Below are 19,638 nucleotides of genomic sequence, written 5' to 3'. Positions count from 1 at the left end.
ACTGGTTGCAGACCCCTGGTATAAACAGTCACATAATTATGAATATAAAATCTATAACTACAGTAAAACTAATCAAGAAACAGAAGTTTAAAAATGAGTAGGTGGGTTAGTTAAAATCTCAAACAGGCACCGTTCATTTTACCCCTGAAGAGCATCAATCTAGACAAGTTCAACCTTTTCTCTAAGGTAATCTGTTAATTCACATTAATCCCAAAGGCTGCTTTAGCTGAAGCATGTCTAACGCTTTACCTCTAATGTTAAACCATGAAGRCAACATTAAGGACATTTCAAAGAGCTGCTAAAATGGAGAAAAGACTCAAAAGTTTGTCTCTCACTAGTTTAACCACACAAATGAGCAGCTACTTGTGGGTTGGTGTCATGGCATAACTTTGAGATGAATTTGAAAAAAAAAATTTGAATTTCATGGTCTTTGTCTAACAAAAAGTTCAAAGGGTTGCCCTTCCTGTTGTCCACAGGATGAGGATGTCTAACTTGAAAAAAAAAAAAAAAAAAGGGGGAGAGAGCACGCTTGCTCAGCAGATGAGCATATTGCTCACATTTTTAAACATGAGTAATGCCATTACTGAAATAACCTCCCTGATATAACAATCAAATGCCAAAAAAAAAAAGCTCTTTAATCTCGTTTATAAAAGCAATGATTCAACCTCAGCTTTTTAGTATGACGGGGAAAAAAAAGGTTTTATATTTTCAATAGTAGCAGTTAACTTTACAGGCACTTACCCTTTACCCTGTCTTTTATAACATGGCCTTTTACCGAGGTCCCTCACATTTAGGGATGGTGAAGAAAGAGAACGCATCTTTAAACGCCCTCCACTGCCCTGGCGTGAAAGCCTCGGGGCAACTGGAGTTAAAACTCCTGACAACCAGAGTGGAATCCTGAAGTTTTACAGGGTACACCAATTGAAATCAAAACCTGTACTCTCCAGTTTGGRGRGGRRRAAAGAAAAGAAAAGAAAGAACCGAGTTTCTAACGAGCCACCATTCACCACTGCTACCCCAAAGAATTGAGGCTGTACCAGTAGCAGGTTGAMTGTGATCGTCTTAATCAGATTTGAGGCTCAGCAACAACTGACAGACAGTCCTGCTGACTGTTCAGGAGCMAAGTGTGTTTGGGGACAGATGCAGGAGGAGGGACTAATCCTGTTAGATTCCTAATCTGCTGCTCAGTGTATATACTCCTATTCTTAATACCTCATTTGGTGCAGCATCTTTTTTGGGTCAACACAGCTGATCAGGACATGTTGTAGAACCTCAGTTTCATCAATAATGACCATTTAGTGTCGATCATCAACCCTAACTTGAAGGTTTAAGAAAAGCTTTCACCAACACTGKTCTTTGTTGTAATTGATGAAGGTAATGATAAAATGAAAAGCCTGKACTTTCTAGCAAACGAAACACAGTGTTTTGTAAACAGACACTTGRAATCAGAGCATGTCAAGGTCACAGAGTCATACAGTACAAGAGTTAAACTCCAGACGCAGCAGAATAATAGAGTGAGTAAGTAAAGGAGGTATAAAATAATTATACTAGTCTTGGCCAAAGCAAACCTAAATGGGAAAAGGGGAAACAAACAAAAAAAAAGCTAAATCAACACTTCCTGGAATTCAAGCCTCACACATGGATTGGGAAGTCTGAATGCTTCCATGTCAAGCAGACCACTCCGATCTGTCATGAAGCCGGAAGGACAGGTCACTCAGTCAGCAGATACAGAGTGCTGAATATCTGTGCACGTTTGGCCAAAAGACTATCAGCAAGAGCATTCATGTGAAGAAAGAGGAGTCTAGTCTGCAGCAGGTAGTAAATTCCATAGAATCCAACTTAAAAAAACTCAACTTCTGCATTTCTGTCTCCTGGTAGAGCTGGTGTGGAGRGGAGCTGTGATAGCTGGACATGTTTTATTTTACAAAGCAGATATGCCAACTTCTTTGTCAGAAATCCTCAGAAGTGAATGTCCCTGTGGTTCATCTGTCATCATAYAAGTCTTTATCATCACAATAAAAGTATACTGTAGATTAGATGGAAAATATGCTACAGAGAGAAGAAGTGCACTCTCCAATATGTTTACCTAACTTTCTACAGATTGGTGTACACAAGGAGTTAAAGGCATTATGTCATTGTATTGGTGGCAGTCTACTGCCTCCATTTAATCTGCCCAGTGACCCAAATAGAGCCCAAGTGATCCAGAACCGGTCACGCAGGTGACTGGTCATCATGTGATCGGTGTGAAAACTCAGAACAGAGAAGCTACAGAGCTTACCTTTTGGATGAATAATAAAAAMTACTAACTTCTAGTTAATTTTGTAGTCAGCAATGACCTCACCACATTATGATGGAGGGATTCTGAACCTTAACCTTTGTATACAAGAAAAACAAGAAAAACAAGCCATAGTTAAACACATGCAATACCTGTTTCCACCATCTTCAGGATCGTGCAGCGTGGCTTCTATGCCACTGTCYGTTTCCACGTCTTCATGCATCTCAGGAGGTACAAGAGCTCCGGTGTCTTCATCAGTAAAGGTTTCACATTCACTGTAGGTGCTCTCAGAGCCCAGGTAGGCACTATCTGTTACCTCATTCTGCTGCAATGACAAAAAACAAACAGCCACATAAATCCATCATAATCAGAATAATTTACAATACTAATGTGGAAACTTATGGTAATAGTATTTTATCATTTGCAAATTTAGCTATGTTTACACAGTCCTAAATAACATGGGTCTACAAAGGCTGAAAAATGGATCAACTTTGGCATTTATTTGAGGCAAACACTAAAAAACCAGTGGTTGCTCAAAACATGAGGGAAAAAAAGCCTGAAATTTAAAACACTGCTCAATATGAAATGTAGAGAGTGACTAATCTGTTGTTTTCACTTTCAGAAGACAGTTTGAAAGCAAAGCTTCGACTCGAAAAAAAAGTTTCAAACAAAAAGATTAAGTCTGCACCAAATCAAATGCTAAAATACTGACTCTTTCCCACAAGAAAAGAACACCTGAAGCAGTTAGGAGACAGTTAGCCACACATCCTCAGGTTTTACGGCTGTAAACTAATAAAAAGGTGACATAAGTGAGTCATGTTGCAAAGCATTACGTACCAGTCTGCATGAAGTATCAGCAGCAGGACCCAGAGGGATATTTACCATATCCAAAACCATTCTGTCCAGTTTTACTGCCCTGCCATGAGAGACTTACTAATAACTTTTACTAAAGCCTACTCACTTTCCCTCTAACAAAGAAACTATGCCGGTAAAATGGGAATTACTGCGATACCTTGTTCAGCTTCACTGGGTGGTCAAAGGGGCGGAGACAGAGACAAAGTCTAAAGAGTAACACGAGTCAGCTGTAAAGCTCAATCAGCTCCTGTCAGTTCTCAGGCTCTAGACGAAAATGCCACATGATCAGCTGAACATTAATTTTTCCTGCAGYTACGCTTCCTGTCCCTCTGTCAACAACATTAGGACATGTCCTACAGACTTGCAGCAGCTGTGAAAGAGGACTATACATTCGAACAACCTGCTTTAACCGTCTGTGTGCCAACAGGAAACAAACATGCTGTTAACGCCGAAGAGAAAGAACACAGTGTTTTGAAACAATGATAACAAAAGGCACTGGTTATTATCATGTGAAAACCCATGATACAATAAGGATTTACATTTTAAAGAGATAAAAATGAGAAAAATCAGCCACGGWAGGAAAAAGTGTCTACAAGGATTTTTTTTTTTTCTGGGTGAAGTGTTTTCGGCTCTCCTATGCCAGGATTCAGCTGGACACCCTCACCTTGCTCGTTTTGAAAGCAAACAGCAACAGAACAGCTACGCCATTGAGARAGGAACCCTTTTCTGCCAGAAAGTTACGGGAGGGAAGTAAAAAAAACAAGACCACAAACACAGGTGGTGGCGTGTACATGAAGAAAAACTAAAGCTTCTCAGAAAGTCTTCTCATGTGTTCCAGTAAAAGGCAAACAAGGCAGTGAGAATATTTAATGTAAAAACTAGTTTCCAGGGTTTGCTGCACTTTTAGTTGTGCCAATATCCAATTTTAAAGATTTATTTTATGCTCATATTTATATTTTTATCCAAGTAAACTGAAATTAAAACTTAATTTTTTTTTATCTACAGAGAAGTAGATGTTATACATTTGCTGCAACATCTGTAGACATACATATAAATTAAATTCTTAGTGAGCAACTTAAGCTTTTCTTTAATGCAACATATTTAAGCACAAACAGTGCTTTTAAAACAGTGTTTTTACTGGAGCATATTCATGTACATCAACACCTGCAGGTCTAAAACAAAACAAGAGGGGGCGCTGACATACACAGAAACTCCTAAAAACAAATATCTAACACTGAAAAGACACATAATAGCATTTTATTGCTGCAGAGGCCAGCAATACTCGTGGTTAAATATACAAGTTTTGTGSACAAGAGGAGAGAGGAATTCCAAATATGTCAACCACAACTGTAAAAACACCAGTCTATACACTTTCAGGAACTTCTGCACATTCCAGCCTGTTCGATATTTGTCAAAGAATACGAAAAAGCCTTGCATGCCAGACGCTATTTTGTGTCAGCCAAACCAGCGTGTTCAGTCTGTGGAGCACTCCCAGAGAGGTAATGATAGTTCTGAAAGCCACTCAGTGAATTACACTGGGAAGACGTCAAGAGTGCACAGAGAGTTCAGCTGGTGGCCTTCACGCTGTTCTGTTGTTTGCGTGATTAGAGAGTGAAAGCATAGCAATTTAAAAATATACAGAAACAAAAGAGCGGCTTCGCTTTTTTGTTTGGAATCTCACCTCATCGTATTCCTCAGGGCAGCCCACAGCTCCATCCCCTGGACTGTAGTTTACACTGTAGAGCTGTGGCTCAGGGCCTGGAAATATGAGAGCAGGAACAGGTTTAATGTGAGCAGAACAAACAGAGTCAAACAGTAACAGAGACTCTGCAAACATAAACCTGAAGTAAACAGAACAGATGTCACTGTGCCAACAGAAACTCAATATGTATCTCAGTTTCTTCATGCTCGGTCTCAAGTGCTCAAAAATTATTTCTCTTAAGAGTTGGTTACATCGATAAAAACAAATTTAATTTATACAAAACAAGAGGTAATAAAAAGCCTGGTCAAAAATGTTCTGTAAAAAGTCCCACATTAAAATGATGCCTTTGAAGTGTGCAGCTAAACTCTTCTTTTCATTACACATGTACATACGTCATTTAAAAAATAACTTTTTATTTTATCTATGCAAAAAATCATATGTTATGAATTAAAAACAAATGTACAAATGAATTTGAGGAAATGTGAATCTGAGAAAATTTAATGTTAGAACCTGAGAAAAAAAATTGCAAAATGCCAGGTCACGTATGTCAATGAGAAGTGGTTCTCAAACCGTTTACCTGGATGAATAAAGGTTAAGTTAAAAAAACAAATAAAAGAAACAACAAAATGTTGAGTAAAAATAGTTTTAATAAATATCAAAGCCTCCAACAAAGGTTGATTTATTTTAACTTGGATAAAAAATAAATAAAGTAAAAAAACTGCAGCAATGCCATCAGTTTCTTGGACAATGGTTAACAATTCACCCTACTTAACAATAAAGTGGTAACCTTTGTAAACGTCATCCCAGAAGCACGTTTGATTGGCAAAAAAAAAACATTTTCTCTTTTCAATGCGTTCGCAAAAAGCTCATTTAATACACTGAGCTCTAACTGCACTACGTWAGCATGTTTTAGTCAGCAGTCTAAGAAAAACGTGACAGTAAACACTGTGGCACTTTTACACCCACATTTCAACACAACTGGAGAGTCCAGCAGTATAAATCTGCTGAAAGCCCAGATCACATTTATTTTCATCAATAAAGGCTTTCTACTGGAAGTATCTGCAGACCAGCAGTGTAACCTGAGATGCACCATCGAAAGTCCCATCAGCCGTTGCGGCTCTTGTATCTAGTAAACAGAGCAGTGAATAGCATCCTGCTGAGAGGAGAGAACAAAATAATTCCAGCAAAGCCAAGGGTTTGGTGCCCTGGGAGTTGTGTAACCCTTTGCTTTTTGAGCCACAAAGACACTCATGGGCAGGTAAACTGTAATAGGCATCAAAAAGCTGTTTTCTCCTGAACACCTGCAGCCTCCTGTCATACGCTCCACCCAGTTTTGTTGTTCAGGACATACCAGAGCCACTATAGAGTGTACAGCATTTCTACAGCCTGCAGACATGTCTTTATGTTAACAGTAAACTTTTGRCAACTGGGTCAGAAACTAAATTGAGGAAAAGGGGGATTGCAATAAGCCTGACACTGAAACTAAATTCCTAAGCAGGTACAGCAGGTTCTGCCTTCTTTTCACATCACAATAGTTGTAAAACGATCTGGTAGATCAACTGATAAATTGCTAGGCTGGAAGTAACAAAAAATAAAAATAAATAAATAAATAAATAAATAAAAAGAATATTTGAATTTTACAGCAAGTGTATAAAAAAACATAAGCTACAGTAGTGATGGAAACCTGTTTTCCAGAAAAAGAAAAGTAAGAGTCATTAAATTCCAAACTCAATCAAAATACCAAAGACGGCTAAAGAGCAACATGGGACAAAGATGGTCAGCTAAAATCACAAAAGTGAAATCTTAGATTCATACGTGCGTCAGCTAAACTATTTAAGAATAAAAAAGTACATATGGTGCTTGATAGTCCTTGCATTGGCCCAGACTGCCTGTAAAATACAAACACTGAAAAAAGACCTCATAGCAGAATTTTAAAATCCTGAATTTCTGGTTGTATTAAAACAGAAGTGACGAGATGAGGAGATCATATGCCACTGAAAACCAACTCCTTTTAGATACCGTTTTTATTAGGTAAATGATATTGTCTAAATATGAAAGTCAAGAATGTCTCGTGCTTTCACTGTGATTTTTACAAATACAATGACAACTGGGAGGAGACAAGTCTGAAACAAGGCAGAAAGAGGACATGACAGTAAATAATTAAAGCGAATAGGAAACCCGACCCCAAACCTCATCTCCACCACTCCTGCTTTGAAAGCTCCCCAGTCAGCCCATGTGTGTGCGTTTCATGCTTTTGACCGAATAAGTTATTAATGAGCTGAGTAACCAGAGCTGAGTAACCCAAAAAGCCTTGGGAAGGAGTCACAGAAATCAATAGGATGGATAGACTGAGGCATCAGTTGTACTGTTGAGATAGCTTTGTCATGCTCTCAACAGCAAAAGAACATTTTGAAACACCCACACACCCAGTGAGTGCTGTACACAGCTGCATACAAAAAATACAAACAAGAATATTCTAATTTATATTCATCACAAATTACTTAGAAATATTTAAGTGTCAAAATACTAGCTACGTATCCAAATATCCAGGTCTCAGTCTGTGAAACTATATTAGGTCATGGTGAGGGTAAAACAAAGGAGAAATAAAAAGTTCCTAAAAAACAAAGAGAAGCATTAAACTCACCTCCATTGCTAATTGCAGAAATGCCACGATGGAAGTCTCCAAAACTGATGACTCCAAGACCACTGGGATCCAAAAACTTTGTCAAGTCCTTCACCTGGAAGAAATAACACCATCAAAACTAGCATTGCCATGGCAATGATAAAAATAAACTCACAAAGCCACCATTTCCCCTGTGTAGTTGCTTTGAGATGATGTAAGAAATGGTGTAAGAGGACATTTTCAGCTAGTAAATTGACCAGTGTTTGAATTGTGACTTCACTGCAAAAGAACATTTCAAAAAAAAAAAAAACCTTAGTATTTTTCCAGAATACAAGCCATGGTAAGAAAATAAAACCAACAACAAAACTGCTAACAAGGCAATATATTCTGATTACAGAGCAGAAAGTCACCAATAAAACACTTGTGACTTTCAGAAGAAAATCTAATTTTACAGAYATCAAGTGCTTAAATGTATTGGACTCTGAGCAACAACAGATTTACTGTGACTTTACACAGAACAAAGTGTACAGTCTTTAAACTAATTGAATTACAACAAGAAAAGCAATGAAAGAAATGGCACTAAAAGTTTTCTATGCAGGCTCTGATCTTCCAACACATACTTGTTGCCATGATATTAACACGTATTTAAGGAAAAGGTTTTATGGGATATCTAATCTCACCAAAAACACAAATGTTCAGTTAAATTCATAGCACGAAGAAATACAGCCTGTTGTGCACAGAAGCTTTAAAAAAATAGGTTACATAAGTGCAACTACATGCTGCGTCTTCCTTCCCTCAGTAGCCTGGCAACCAATCCTGTACTTATTTCTTGTATGTATGTGGGAATAATAAAACCTCCCAAAGGCTTTACCTGGAAATGAGACATTAATCCATGTCTGCAAAACTACTTCTGCACTAAGCATTACTGTAGATTTGTTGTGGTAGAAATAACAACATGCCATCTTAAAGAATACATCTARATGTCCAGTGTATATCACTAAAATTAAGTAGGAATGAAGCAGATGAGTCAGAGATTTTAGCTTACTTCCTTGAAAAAATAAGCAAATGATCAACGTTTTCTTCCTTATGTGGCTTCTCTCTGTTCATACCAGTTATATATGAAAACAAAGTTGATCTCYTTAGCAGCGCTGAGAAGACTCAACATGCTGCAAATCCTAATAAACTGTCTTCAAACAACTACTGTGGCTTATTACCTAAGCTTGATTAATCAAACCCATCCGTCCATTTTCTTCCTCTTATGCAGAGTCGGGTCGCGAGGGCAGCACCCTAAGTAGAGAGACCCAGACTTCCCTCTCCCCAGTCACTTGGGCCAGCTCATCCGGGGGAATCCCAAGGCATTCCCAGGCCAGCCGAGAAACATAGTCCCTCCAGCGTGTCCTGGGCCTACCTCTGGGTCTCCACCCAGTGGGATGTGCCTGGAACACCTCACCAGGGAAGCGTCCAGGAGGCATCCTAACCAGATGAACCACCTCAACTGGCTCCTCTCGACATGGAGGAGCAGCGGCTCTACTCTGAGTCCCTCCCGGATGACCGAGCTTCTAACCCTATCTCTAAGGAAGAGTCCAGACACCCTGCGAAGGAAACTCATTTTGGCCGCTTGTATCCGCAATCTCAGTCTTTTGGTCACTACCCAAAGATCGTGACCATAGATGAAGGTAGGAATGTAGACCGACCGGTAAAGCTTCACCATGACAGACCGGTACAGCGCCCGCATCACTGCAGACGCAGCACCAATCCACCTGTCAATCTCCCGCTCCATTCTTCCCTCATTCGTGAACTTGGRGGGGGATCCCCTCCCCGACCCAGAGAAGGCCCTTTTCCGGCTCAAGACCATGGTCTCAGATTTGGAGGCACTGATCCTCATCCCGGCCACTTCACACTTGGCTGTGAACYGCTCCAGTGAGAGCTGGAGATCATGATCTGATGAAGCCAATAGGACCACATCACCCGCTAAAAGCAGAGATGTGATCCTAAGGTCACCAAAATTAGTCAAACCCAGCTATACAAAAGTGCAAGATCTCACTGAATGGTGGTGCATGAGACATTTAGCCTTACAGTGACATCAAGCCCTGTCCAACTCTCACCTCGGCTGTGATACCTTTCCATAAAGTAGAAAAAAAAACCTTAGTAAAAATATTTTAAGAGTTGAATAAAAGGTCAGTGGTTAACTTCTGAGCATAGCTTTCAGTTTTCTACCTCACAGTGGAGAATCAGTTTACAGGAAATAGTTTTGTTCCATGCAGCGCCTCAAAAACACCTCTACAGGGTGAGGTGGAAATACTGCGGTGTGAGCAGGGAATTAATTCTAATGTTCCTATGACATTTTTACATGCCTGTTATTTTTAGTGGGAAAGCACTGGCGCTCAATTGTGTTTCCTCACTCAGACTGAGTGATGCTACGTTCACACCGAGCGCGTTTTGAGCGGCAGGAGTGGCCGATTCACATGCAAAGTCTATGARGACGCGCCTCTAGGGGTCRTGCGTTGCGTCATGTACGTTTTGGGCGGCGCGCAAGGAAGGCGGAAGGAGCGCAGAGCGTTTTCCGCGCATGCGGCGCTGCGGAAGCCGCCGCCAGTGTTCAAATATCTGAACTGTTCGCCGCTCGACGCGTCTCCCACTGAAAACCATAACAGGCGGACTGGAGATCTTTACCTGAAATCGACCGTGTGCAGTTGGATTTTCTGGCAGGATATGTCAGCACCGATGTGGATCAGCTGCTCGGGACCAAAAAAAAGTCCATCAGCTGGCAGCTTCTGGAGTGACGAAACTAACCGAACAATAGGGTTGGGCAATATTGGCAATAAAAATTAATCACGATTAATTGTGGTATTTAGCCGATAACGATTAATTTGACGATTAATCCCCTGGAGTCCCTGGACATCCTTATGTCCTAGTCACATGTCCAATTTAGCGGGAAAGATTTGCTTTTTGGAAAAATCTGTTCCAAATTGTGTCAAAATTACAGACTTCAGGCTGTATATCAAATTTTAAATTGTGTTGATAGATAAATAAATTACACAACTTTTTTTTTAATGTTCGTCATATTTAAAGCGGAGAGGAGCATCAAGTGGACTGACTGGAGAAATATCCAGTCAGTCTATCTGGTGGCATTAATCGTATTAATCGTCAAGTGTCAAAAAATAATTGATTGTTTTTCTGACGATTAATCGCACACGATACGATTATGCCCAACCCTACCGAACAAATCGCCTCTGAATCATCTGGTGAGTTAATTATCTGCCGTGCGCAACGTTCGCTTGCTTTTTAGTAAATAAATCAAAGCCATTTTCTTTTATTTTATCTTTATTTCACCCGCCGAGGACACGCTCCTCCCACACCCCGCTGCTGCCGCTTGTTCTGGTCTGAACACTAGTGCGTTCTTCGTTCTGAAAATAGTGCGTCCAACGAGAGGCGTTTTGCGCTTTTTGGCCGCTCAAAACGTGTTCGGTGTGAACGTAGCATCAGTTCACTAATAAATTTACAACTGTGCTGGCTGTCAAACAAAGGTTTGAAGCTACCATATTGTGGAAGCAACCATTGGCCTACATTTGGCTCGTTCATATGCTACAGCAGCCCCTGAGATCTTGTGAGCAGAAGCCTGTTGGCTATTTCTAGCTCTAACCTAAAAACTACAGAAGTGAGCAGTGATTTTAGTAGAACTGAGAATGCTCTTGCACAGCTGATCAAATAGAACTCAGCATATTAAAAGGTTCCATTCTTAAAAGTTAAGTGTCCACGTGTTCCTCAAAAACTAAGAATTTRTGCATTTACTGAATTTTTCTCAATTATATCTGTCTTTTTTCCTGTCTTTCAAAGTGCTACCAAAAAAAAAACAAGTTTGCTTGTGTCAAAAGAAGCCAGTTTTTAAACATGAAAAAATTGAGTATAGATTCATTTTGAAAAGTTGTTTAATTCTCAAATCATTTATTTTTAGTACTCCTTTAGATTTCTTCAACTGTTGACARTCACTCTGGCTGGCACTTAAAACTGTAGGTGGCATATTTGAAGAGGTTTTTGTGCATCATATATCTTTTTAAATTTCAGAGTCTCGTGCACGTTAAAAGTTCAGCCACAAAGAAATTTAAAAAGTAAGCCCCAATGCAACTGTCAGTTCCATTGTGTAGCAGAGCAGTGAAAGGCGCTGTGGTTTTTCTGTTTCCTGTATTCGTTTCTAATCAATGCCGAGGCACGCCTGACCGCCCCCACATAGACCACTGCCGAGCATAACCCTACCAAGAAGAATACCTCTTAGTGTCGGTCTTCTTCAAAGGGGATTTCACAAACATTCTAAAACAAAACCTTTGACTACCATAATCATAAGCCTATAGTGGTGGCAAAAGTGAAGCAAAAGGGGGAAAAAAAGACAAATTCAAAAGTGAGCTCATGAGCGAGGATGTTTTAGACCATGGGACATTCCATTGTGGATTAGTGGTGCAGAACACAAAAGCAGGGGGGTGAGGGGAGGTAGAGGCTGGCCAAAGTTGGGTCACAAAGTAGTTCAGTTTAGTAAAGGGTCAGGGTTAAAACCAAAGAGTGACAGGAGGACAGAAGGGCATTTTTAGTAGCTAAATGCACTACGTTGATACACATTTAAAATAAGTTTTAAAATAACTGAATGGCAGCAAGCCATGATCTGTTCTTCAGCTCAACTGCAGTCCATTAGATGAGTTTACTTCACACAAACAGAAGCTAAAGAAGAAAAAAAAACATCACAGATTTTCTCCAGAGAGCGTCAACTCACCCAGAAAAATAAGGGAAAGAAGAGGCAGCTTTCAGAATCATAATTAAATAGAATCATAATTGAATAGAAACATAATTAAATAGCAGGGCGGCACAGTGGTTAGAGCTATTGACTCTCAGCGAGATCACAGGATCACCTCCTGCATTTGGGTGGAGTTGCATGTTCTCCCCATGAGCATGTGGCTTTTCTCCGGGTACTCTTGGTTTCCTCCCACAGAACAAATTCATTCATGCTAGGTTCAATGGTAACTCTAAATTGTCTCTTAGATGTGAATGAATGTGACACCAGTTGTGTGTCTGGTTTGTGTTTATGTTGCCCTGTGATGGACTTGCAACCCTGTGTCTCGCTCAGTGACTGCTGGAGATGAGGACCAGCTTTCCTCTCACCCAGAAAGAACAAAAAACGTGTAAAGAAAATGGATGTGTGGATGATTAAATAGCCTGTTTATGGGATGGGAGTTCAGGGGAGTGAATTATCTAACTTATCTGCACGCAGAATGTTCGGTTTTTCAAAAGGCATTTTTAATGTAGGTGAACCCTGAAAGTGTCTACATTTTAATAAGAATATTCAAATAAACGCAGCATGGTAGAATAAATATGGTCCCTATCACATTCAAAAATAATTCTAGAGGAAGCATTTGCATGCTCAGCATACAAGTGCCAGCTGACATTTATGCAAATACCACATGAATACTTTCCTGCTGGGAAATTTTCAGAGGTAAAGGAGAGCAAGAATGCAAATCCTACCTCATGACTTAAATAGTGCAGCATTAAAACAAAAAAAAAATAATCACAAAATGTATATTGTAAAAAAGGTTTATCAGGGACAATTATGCACAAGATTTTGTCTAAATTACCAAAAAGGCTTTCTATAAGTTTACCTAAAACTCCTAACACCAGGGTCTAGCTTTTAAACCTCATCTCTAATTGTTTTATGGATGTTCAAGCATCAGTGGTTTTCTGTTTCTGTAATTTTCTCAACCGCATGCTTAAATGTTTTTTACCTCCTTTGCCCAAAGTATAATTTTGTGGATCRGATTTGCTCAGGCATGAAGGTTATTCAAACTGTGTTTATCTCCAGATTACTGTAATACAAGGATATATCAGGGCAAAGCTTGCCCAAATATGAAAAGTGCGTTCATATGTACTCCAACTGATATCAGTGGAGTCAAACATTTGCTGTCTCGCCAAAGGTGCAATCAAGATGCATGTAACCTTGTTAGATGAGACTTACAGACTCTTGTGTATGAAAAACGAGATCMAAATCCATTCAAAGGCTACATTTATTAGAAAAAAATTCTACAATTACTGACAACGGGTCTGTATACTTTCAGGTTTTTTTCCTATAAATGAAAATGTAGAAAAAAGCAAGCATGTTTTGTTTCTTGCCTTCTCTCAGATGATGACCAAATGGAAATTTAAAMGGTTCTCTGCAAGGGTGAAAGGCAGAAAACAGTGAGAACAAGAAATCAGTCCTTAGTCTTGTTAATTATTTATTCTCTCACCCAATAAGATGAAGAGGCCCCCCACCAAAAAAAAAACAAAAAAAACTTGTAAGTAGTAGTCAACCCCTACCAGAAACCAATGTTAACAGAATAATAGAGCACATCTGGTAAAAAGAAAACTCACTGAATTGTTAAACCTCCAGCATTCCTCTGCACATTTTGTAACTGATTTACATTGACAAACAATTTTTTTTGTTCTTTCATTCCTAAAAACAAGTTTATGATCAGTTGTTGTTGGACAGCAAATAAGCAAAGATCCTCTCTGACACTGGAAAATGTGTTTTCTCTTAATCRTTTACAGTTCTCAGGTTGGGGAGCCACAGATACCTATGACTAGACATGGGACAAATCAGGGGCATCACAAGCGCTTTGAACTGGGAGAGGAGGGATTAAAAGCATTAGTGAGGCAGCAACGTGCATGATGCATGTGTGGAGCATCAGCCAGAGCTTATGCTGCTCAAAAACTGCAAAGCTTAGAGCTTCCTAAATAAACTGTAAGTAATAGTTGACTTATTATTGTAAAGAAAAAGCAACAAAGTTTTGGAAAACAAGTAAAAACTGGATAGGATGAGCTTGTTAAAGTTAGCATTTAAATGGGTTGAGATCGTTGGAGACTAGATGGCAATTCAAAATTGTGAGAACGCAATAACATTTATAAAGTCTCACTGAATCTAACTGTTTCAACCAGTGAGCGATGAAGTATTTGTCATCTGCGTGGTTGTTAGACCTGAATATTCTGGGCTGCAGTTTCAGCCATTTTCTGTCATAAGGAAAGCTCCTATGTAGGTGWAAAAAGACATCTCTTGCACTCTAAAATTTACAACTACAGTGCCTATAAAAAATATAAAGTATTCACCCATATGTTTTTATACTTTGATTTATGACAGCATTAAGTCAATAAAATTTAAATTGGCCTTCTTTACAATTTAAAATGGGTTTATTATGTATTTTCTAGACACATTTAAATTCTATACAACAATCAAGTAATTCTGTTATCTTAATATGAAATGGTTTAATATGTAGCCATTCAATTTGTTGTTCTAGAAGGATTCAATGTTTTGTTTTGTTAACTGAAGATTATTATAGTTTGAATTTATACTTGAGAAAAAAGGGTGTAGATATGATTTTTTTCTTCTCTCTGCCACCTTTCATTTCATTTTATTTGTATTTTCTTTTTTTATTGTACATAGAATTTTGTTTTTTATGGAATGAAACAAGTTTGAAATTGAAAAATTGAATTGAAATCTTCAGTTGTCATGAAAATTCTGTGTATTTTACAATTAAATCTGACTTTGCATCATAGCCTATCTAAACGCCTTGAAATTGGCCTCCGCTCTTTACCATTTCGGACACTCCCACTGCAGCACATCTTCACAGCAGTGCTTCGTGGGAGGGGGTGCTCTGGGAGGTGGTAGCTYGGCTGCAGACCGAGCTCCAGGGAGGAGCTTTGTGTAAATAGGAGGTGTTTTGTACCAGCAAGAATTTAGGCAGCTCCACGTTTCCACAAGAGATTTAAGGATGCACGAATGAGTCAAAGCARCACTTTGGGTATGTTTTTGATGAGGGAATGACAACATATTAAGCTAAAAAAAAAGGTGATTTTGCATAATACCCCACACCCCTTTCAAAAGAATCTTCAATGTCAAAGWGAAATCAAGATTCTACGAATAACAAGTAAATAAAATGTGCAACACAAATAGACTGTACAAATAAAACTATTTTAAAATCTCAAACAATTTTTACCTGAATTATTTAAGCTAATGCATTAGAGTTTAAAAGCTACTAATAGAGAAATGTAATAATTTAAAAGATTATTTTTACTGAAACACCTAACAGTTGTGTCATTGCTTACATGCATTGTGGTATTTGCAAGGATGTGATTGTGTTGCTGAACCTCAGTGATTGGTATAAAACGTAAGCACCCAGAAACGAGCTTCTGCTGTAAAAAAAAGTGACCTCTGTCAAAGGTTTCAATTTTTAACTGAAGTCAAAGCCAAAAAGTACATACTGTAATAAAAGTAGTTGCAACTATCAATTTGTTACAAAAATAAGAACATGGCCTCCTGCTGACAACAGAAAAGTGAGGGACATGGGWGGAGCAACAGTCATGCCACAAGAGATGATTCCAAACCACGGGATATATAAATGAAGAGATGAATCTCTCTCATTGAACATATGGATGAGATCCAGGCCTGGCTGAATTAATGCCAGACAATATGGTTGACAGATTTATCTAATTGCTAACCCAGATCCTAACTCTTGAACACACACCAACAGATGAATGACATACTAATCCAGGCATGGATTTAATACGTTGCTCTTTTATAATCCCAATGAAATTCATTTAAATAATAAAATTAGGACCCGGTGCTTACAGGAAGAATTTACTTTGTTCTAATCTCTWCATTAAGTATTTAGCTTTTGCCACTAAGAATTAAATGGGTTAATGGCTTAAAATGGTAGGATCCTGCAAAACCTAAAACATTGAAAGGAATAAAATTAGTGGATGAATTTCAAGTGACTGAATTAAACAAGCTTCTAGCAGTGTTAGTTTTAGAGTCAGACAGAAAATCAATAATAAATGGAGACATGGATCATTTTACATRGAGTTTCACTCAGCATGCACAGTCCAGAGGAGGCCCTTATGAGAGGAAAAGAGCACAAAGACAAGGCATCTCACCTGATCGGCCCCATACGCAGCTGCAAACTCCATAAACTCCTCAATACGAACGAAACCATCTCCATCTTGGTCCAAAGCATCAAATACGGCTTTCAGAGGAGACACATCCTCTTCTATTGTATTTACAGCTGAGACCACTGGCAGGGAGTCGTCTCCCACCATCKTTGAGGAGGAAATGGTCTCCACAGTCTGCTCACTAGTCCATCCAGTTTCTGGACAAGAAATGTTAACGTCCTGAACTGAAAAATCAAAAGAAGCCACTTCATGATGGTCTGAATCCTCAAGTTGGTTAAAGTCTGTCAATTCCCTTTGTTCAGCTCCCGGACTGAAAGCACTTCCTGTTTTTAAATCCTCGTGTGGTTTTAAGTCCCAAGACGCATCATCATCATGGACTTCTTCAAYAGTCAAGCACAGATCCAGAGCCATCTCCCCGTTTTCCTGATTGCTGGTTTCGACACAAATCTTATCATCTATCAGATCCTCAGAAATGATCTCCACAGAGTTCCTCTCACTGGTGAGATCATCGTGACAGCAGGCATCTTGAGTCAGCGGCAGTATCAGGAGAGAGGGTTCGTCTGGCAAACTCAGAGCAAGTGAGTCATTCTCASTTATCTCCTCCTGAGGAAGATTTCTAATTAAAGCGGCTTCTGCATTTGCCACCTCTGACTGAGTACCTGAGCAGACTTCAGACACAAGAATGGCAGGGCATAAGCTACTGTCAAAATCTGGAACGTCCAAATCCAACAAAGGCACGGATCCTTCGAAATGCTCTTGCAGTGTGCTGATGTGGCTACACGGCTGGCAGTTCTCAGGTAAACCTTGCACCGAAGTGCTACAGGTTATAGGCAGAGCAGTCACTTGATCAGGGAATAAACCTTTGTCTCCAGTTTCAGGTGACACAGTCTGTAAGGGAGGGGGACCAGCCTGCTCCTCAGTAACACCCTGTAGGTTTAGCTCACTCGTGGATTCCTGCGTGAGACAAGGAAGTTCGTCCGAGAAATCTACTAGCAAAAACGGATCCCCCAATTTAGTCTCTGTATCGCTCCTGGAAATTGGAGAAGATGGCACGCTGATGTTCAATAAGTCAGTCTGGCCACTGAGGACATCTGAGCCCTCAGGAGAGGAGTTTTGTGTAAAAGTCAGCTCCTTACTAGCAGTTGTTTTCTCAGACACATCAGAGAAATCGGAAGAAAACATCCACAATGTGCAGTCACTAATTCCCTCAAGTCCTTCGTTTTGTTCTGTGCAAGACAATTCCTGTAAACGAGTACTGTGGACTGAAGCATGGGAAACCACAGGCTGTCCTCCCTCAAAATGCAAATCCCCACAAGAAAAAGAAGATATATTTATAAAGTTATCAAGCTTAAAAGGCTCATCCGCAAAAAGGTTTTCCTCCTCACTTTTTGGGAAACTTCCATCTTTATCATCCAAACCCGTCTGGCCACTCATRGTTGCACAGAGCACACCTCCATTGTTTGACGTCTGAAATCCCAGAGGAAATGGCTGCTCGGACTCCCACTGAGTGTGCCCCAAAGGGCCAGACACAACTGTCGGCTCCATTGAGGCTAGTCCTCTTTACCAACTCTAGAAAGCCTAAAACATTTTATCTGACCGCAGTTAAAAACACTGCTGTTCGGCTTTAACGCCATGCTTTTCTGGTCCTGATAGAAACAAGTGGCAGAACTTTCTACGAGCCAGTTCTTACAGTTTGGCAAGTAACACAAAATAGTAATAGTAGTTTTATTAAGACGTCACCTAACGTGTTCATTTTTGGTCCGATTAAGTTGCACGTTGACTCACACTGTGTCTTTTTTCTGTCATGGCTGGTTGACGCCAATTTGTTCAGCACATCYGCCGCCAACAAGCTTCACTTCGGCTCGAGCTGCTTGAACGCCGACGTGAGTCCCACACCTGAAGCGACGCAGCGTTTAATGGCACGAGACCCCTTTACAATTTGAGACGAATTAACTCGTTACGTTACTTACGGGTGTTTGTCAACATTAGCTTTCTTAGCCGAATGACTAATCTCGTCTACAGCTGTAATCAAACATCAAATAACCTCTAGGTGCAGGGTTTACAACATCAATACAAAAGCGGGAAAGCACATGTATCTGTCCTAGCCTCTTTTATTTTGTGTTAGCAACGAACGTTAGCTCCTCCCTTCTCCGTGGCCATTGGTGGAGGAAGCGGCTAACCGACTAGCTACAAATTAGCCTCCAACTCGGCCAACGATTCAGCTTTTTTCCGCCAAATTAAATTAAACAAAATGCTAGCTCTCTTTATTAAAATGAAGATAAATAGATGTCTTTTCGCAGCACAGCGTAATTTCTTCGGTTTTTTTTCTCCTCTGTTTTTTTCCAGCGTCAATCCACCTGTGTCCAGGACGAAACTAGACAGGCCAGAAGAGAGTGACGAGTCGAAACCTTTCCTCCTCGGATTCCTCCGCCGTCCTCGTCTCACGGTCTCACCTGTCTCGTCAGTCCGCGTTCAAAATCACGAGGAAACGACTAGAATGTGAAGYGAGGTCACGGTACTCCATCGTGAAAGGAATCAGTCCATCGGTGTTCGGATCGCAGACGCCGAAAGCTCTCGCATCAGCATCAGCAGCGTCCCATCCTCCTCCTCCTCCTCCAGCCGCATACATCCACCGCTGACGTTTCGCGCATGCGCACAAGATGCCCCGCAGTATCACTGGCACCACATCACCAGCTATCAACTAATATTTGGGCATTTCGGGGAAAGAAGCTCAGCCCACTCATCACAATGATCACTGTGTGAGAATATCAAGTGAAGTCATCATCTCCCATTAAATAATTATTTACATTTGAGAACAAATCAGAGGGTCAGAGTTTGTATAAGCTTTATTTTTTCCGTAATTAAACAAAACATAATTACCAATAGCGTTTTAAGTGCAAATCTTTTCTTGTAAATGTTTTTTTTTTCTAAATGTAATTTTAATGTGTTGGCACCCCCGTCTGGCTTTTTCCAGTACTTCATGTCAGATATAGAAACTCATATACCTTATTGCAGTGGTTCCCAAACTTTTTATCTTCTGACCCACAAAATATTMATGGCAAAAACTTGTGACCCCAAATATTACTGGTCTGAGTACACAAACTCCGTTAATAACCCTAAAAACACAGGCTTTTTGACTATTTAAACAGCTTGTACACAAATATAAATACTTATTTATACTTATTTTGTGTTTTTGTAATAGTTATAGGGAAAATATTACAT

The 19,638-nt window shown here is 39.7% G+C and overlaps 1 protein-coding gene across 3 annotated transcripts in view; it reads right to left on the bottom strand.

The window, feature by feature from the left end:
- rab11fip3 (RAB11 family interacting protein 3 (class II)) overlaps positions 1-19,057 on the bottom strand; it is a 30,408-nt gene extending 11,351 nt beyond the window's left edge. Inside the window, exons 1-5 of one of the 3 annotated variants that reach the window (XM_014008188.1) lie at positions 18,387-19,057; positions 16,402-18,312; positions 7,477-7,570; positions 4,812-4,888; positions 2,428-2,600 (exon numbers count right to left, since the gene is read on the bottom strand). In XM_014008188.1, coding sequence (XP_013863642.1) covers positions 2,428-2,600; positions 4,812-4,888; positions 7,477-7,570; positions 16,402-17,961 — 1,904 coding nt within the window. In that variant the 5' untranslated portion in view covers positions 17,962-18,312; positions 18,387-19,057. Of the gene's footprint in view, positions 1-2,427; positions 2,601-3,112; positions 3,207-4,811; positions 4,889-7,476; positions 7,571-16,401 lie in introns of those variants that run through there. The other 2 variants (XM_014008189.1, XM_014008191.1) reach the window with 2 other exon arrangements.
- Positions 19,058-19,638: the final 581 nt, after the last annotated feature.

The sequence above is a fragment of the Austrofundulus limnaeus genome, unplaced genomic scaffold (assembly GCF_001266775.1).
Source record: "Austrofundulus limnaeus strain Quisiro unplaced genomic scaffold, Austrofundulus_limnaeus-1.0 Scaffold48, whole genome shotgun sequence".
In the NCBI taxonomy this organism is placed as follows: domain Eukaryota; kingdom Metazoa; phylum Chordata; class Actinopteri; order Cyprinodontiformes; family Rivulidae; genus Austrofundulus; species Austrofundulus limnaeus.
The sequence above is the reverse complement of the archived record's forward strand: the minus strand, read 5'-3'. Positions and strand labels throughout refer to the sequence as shown.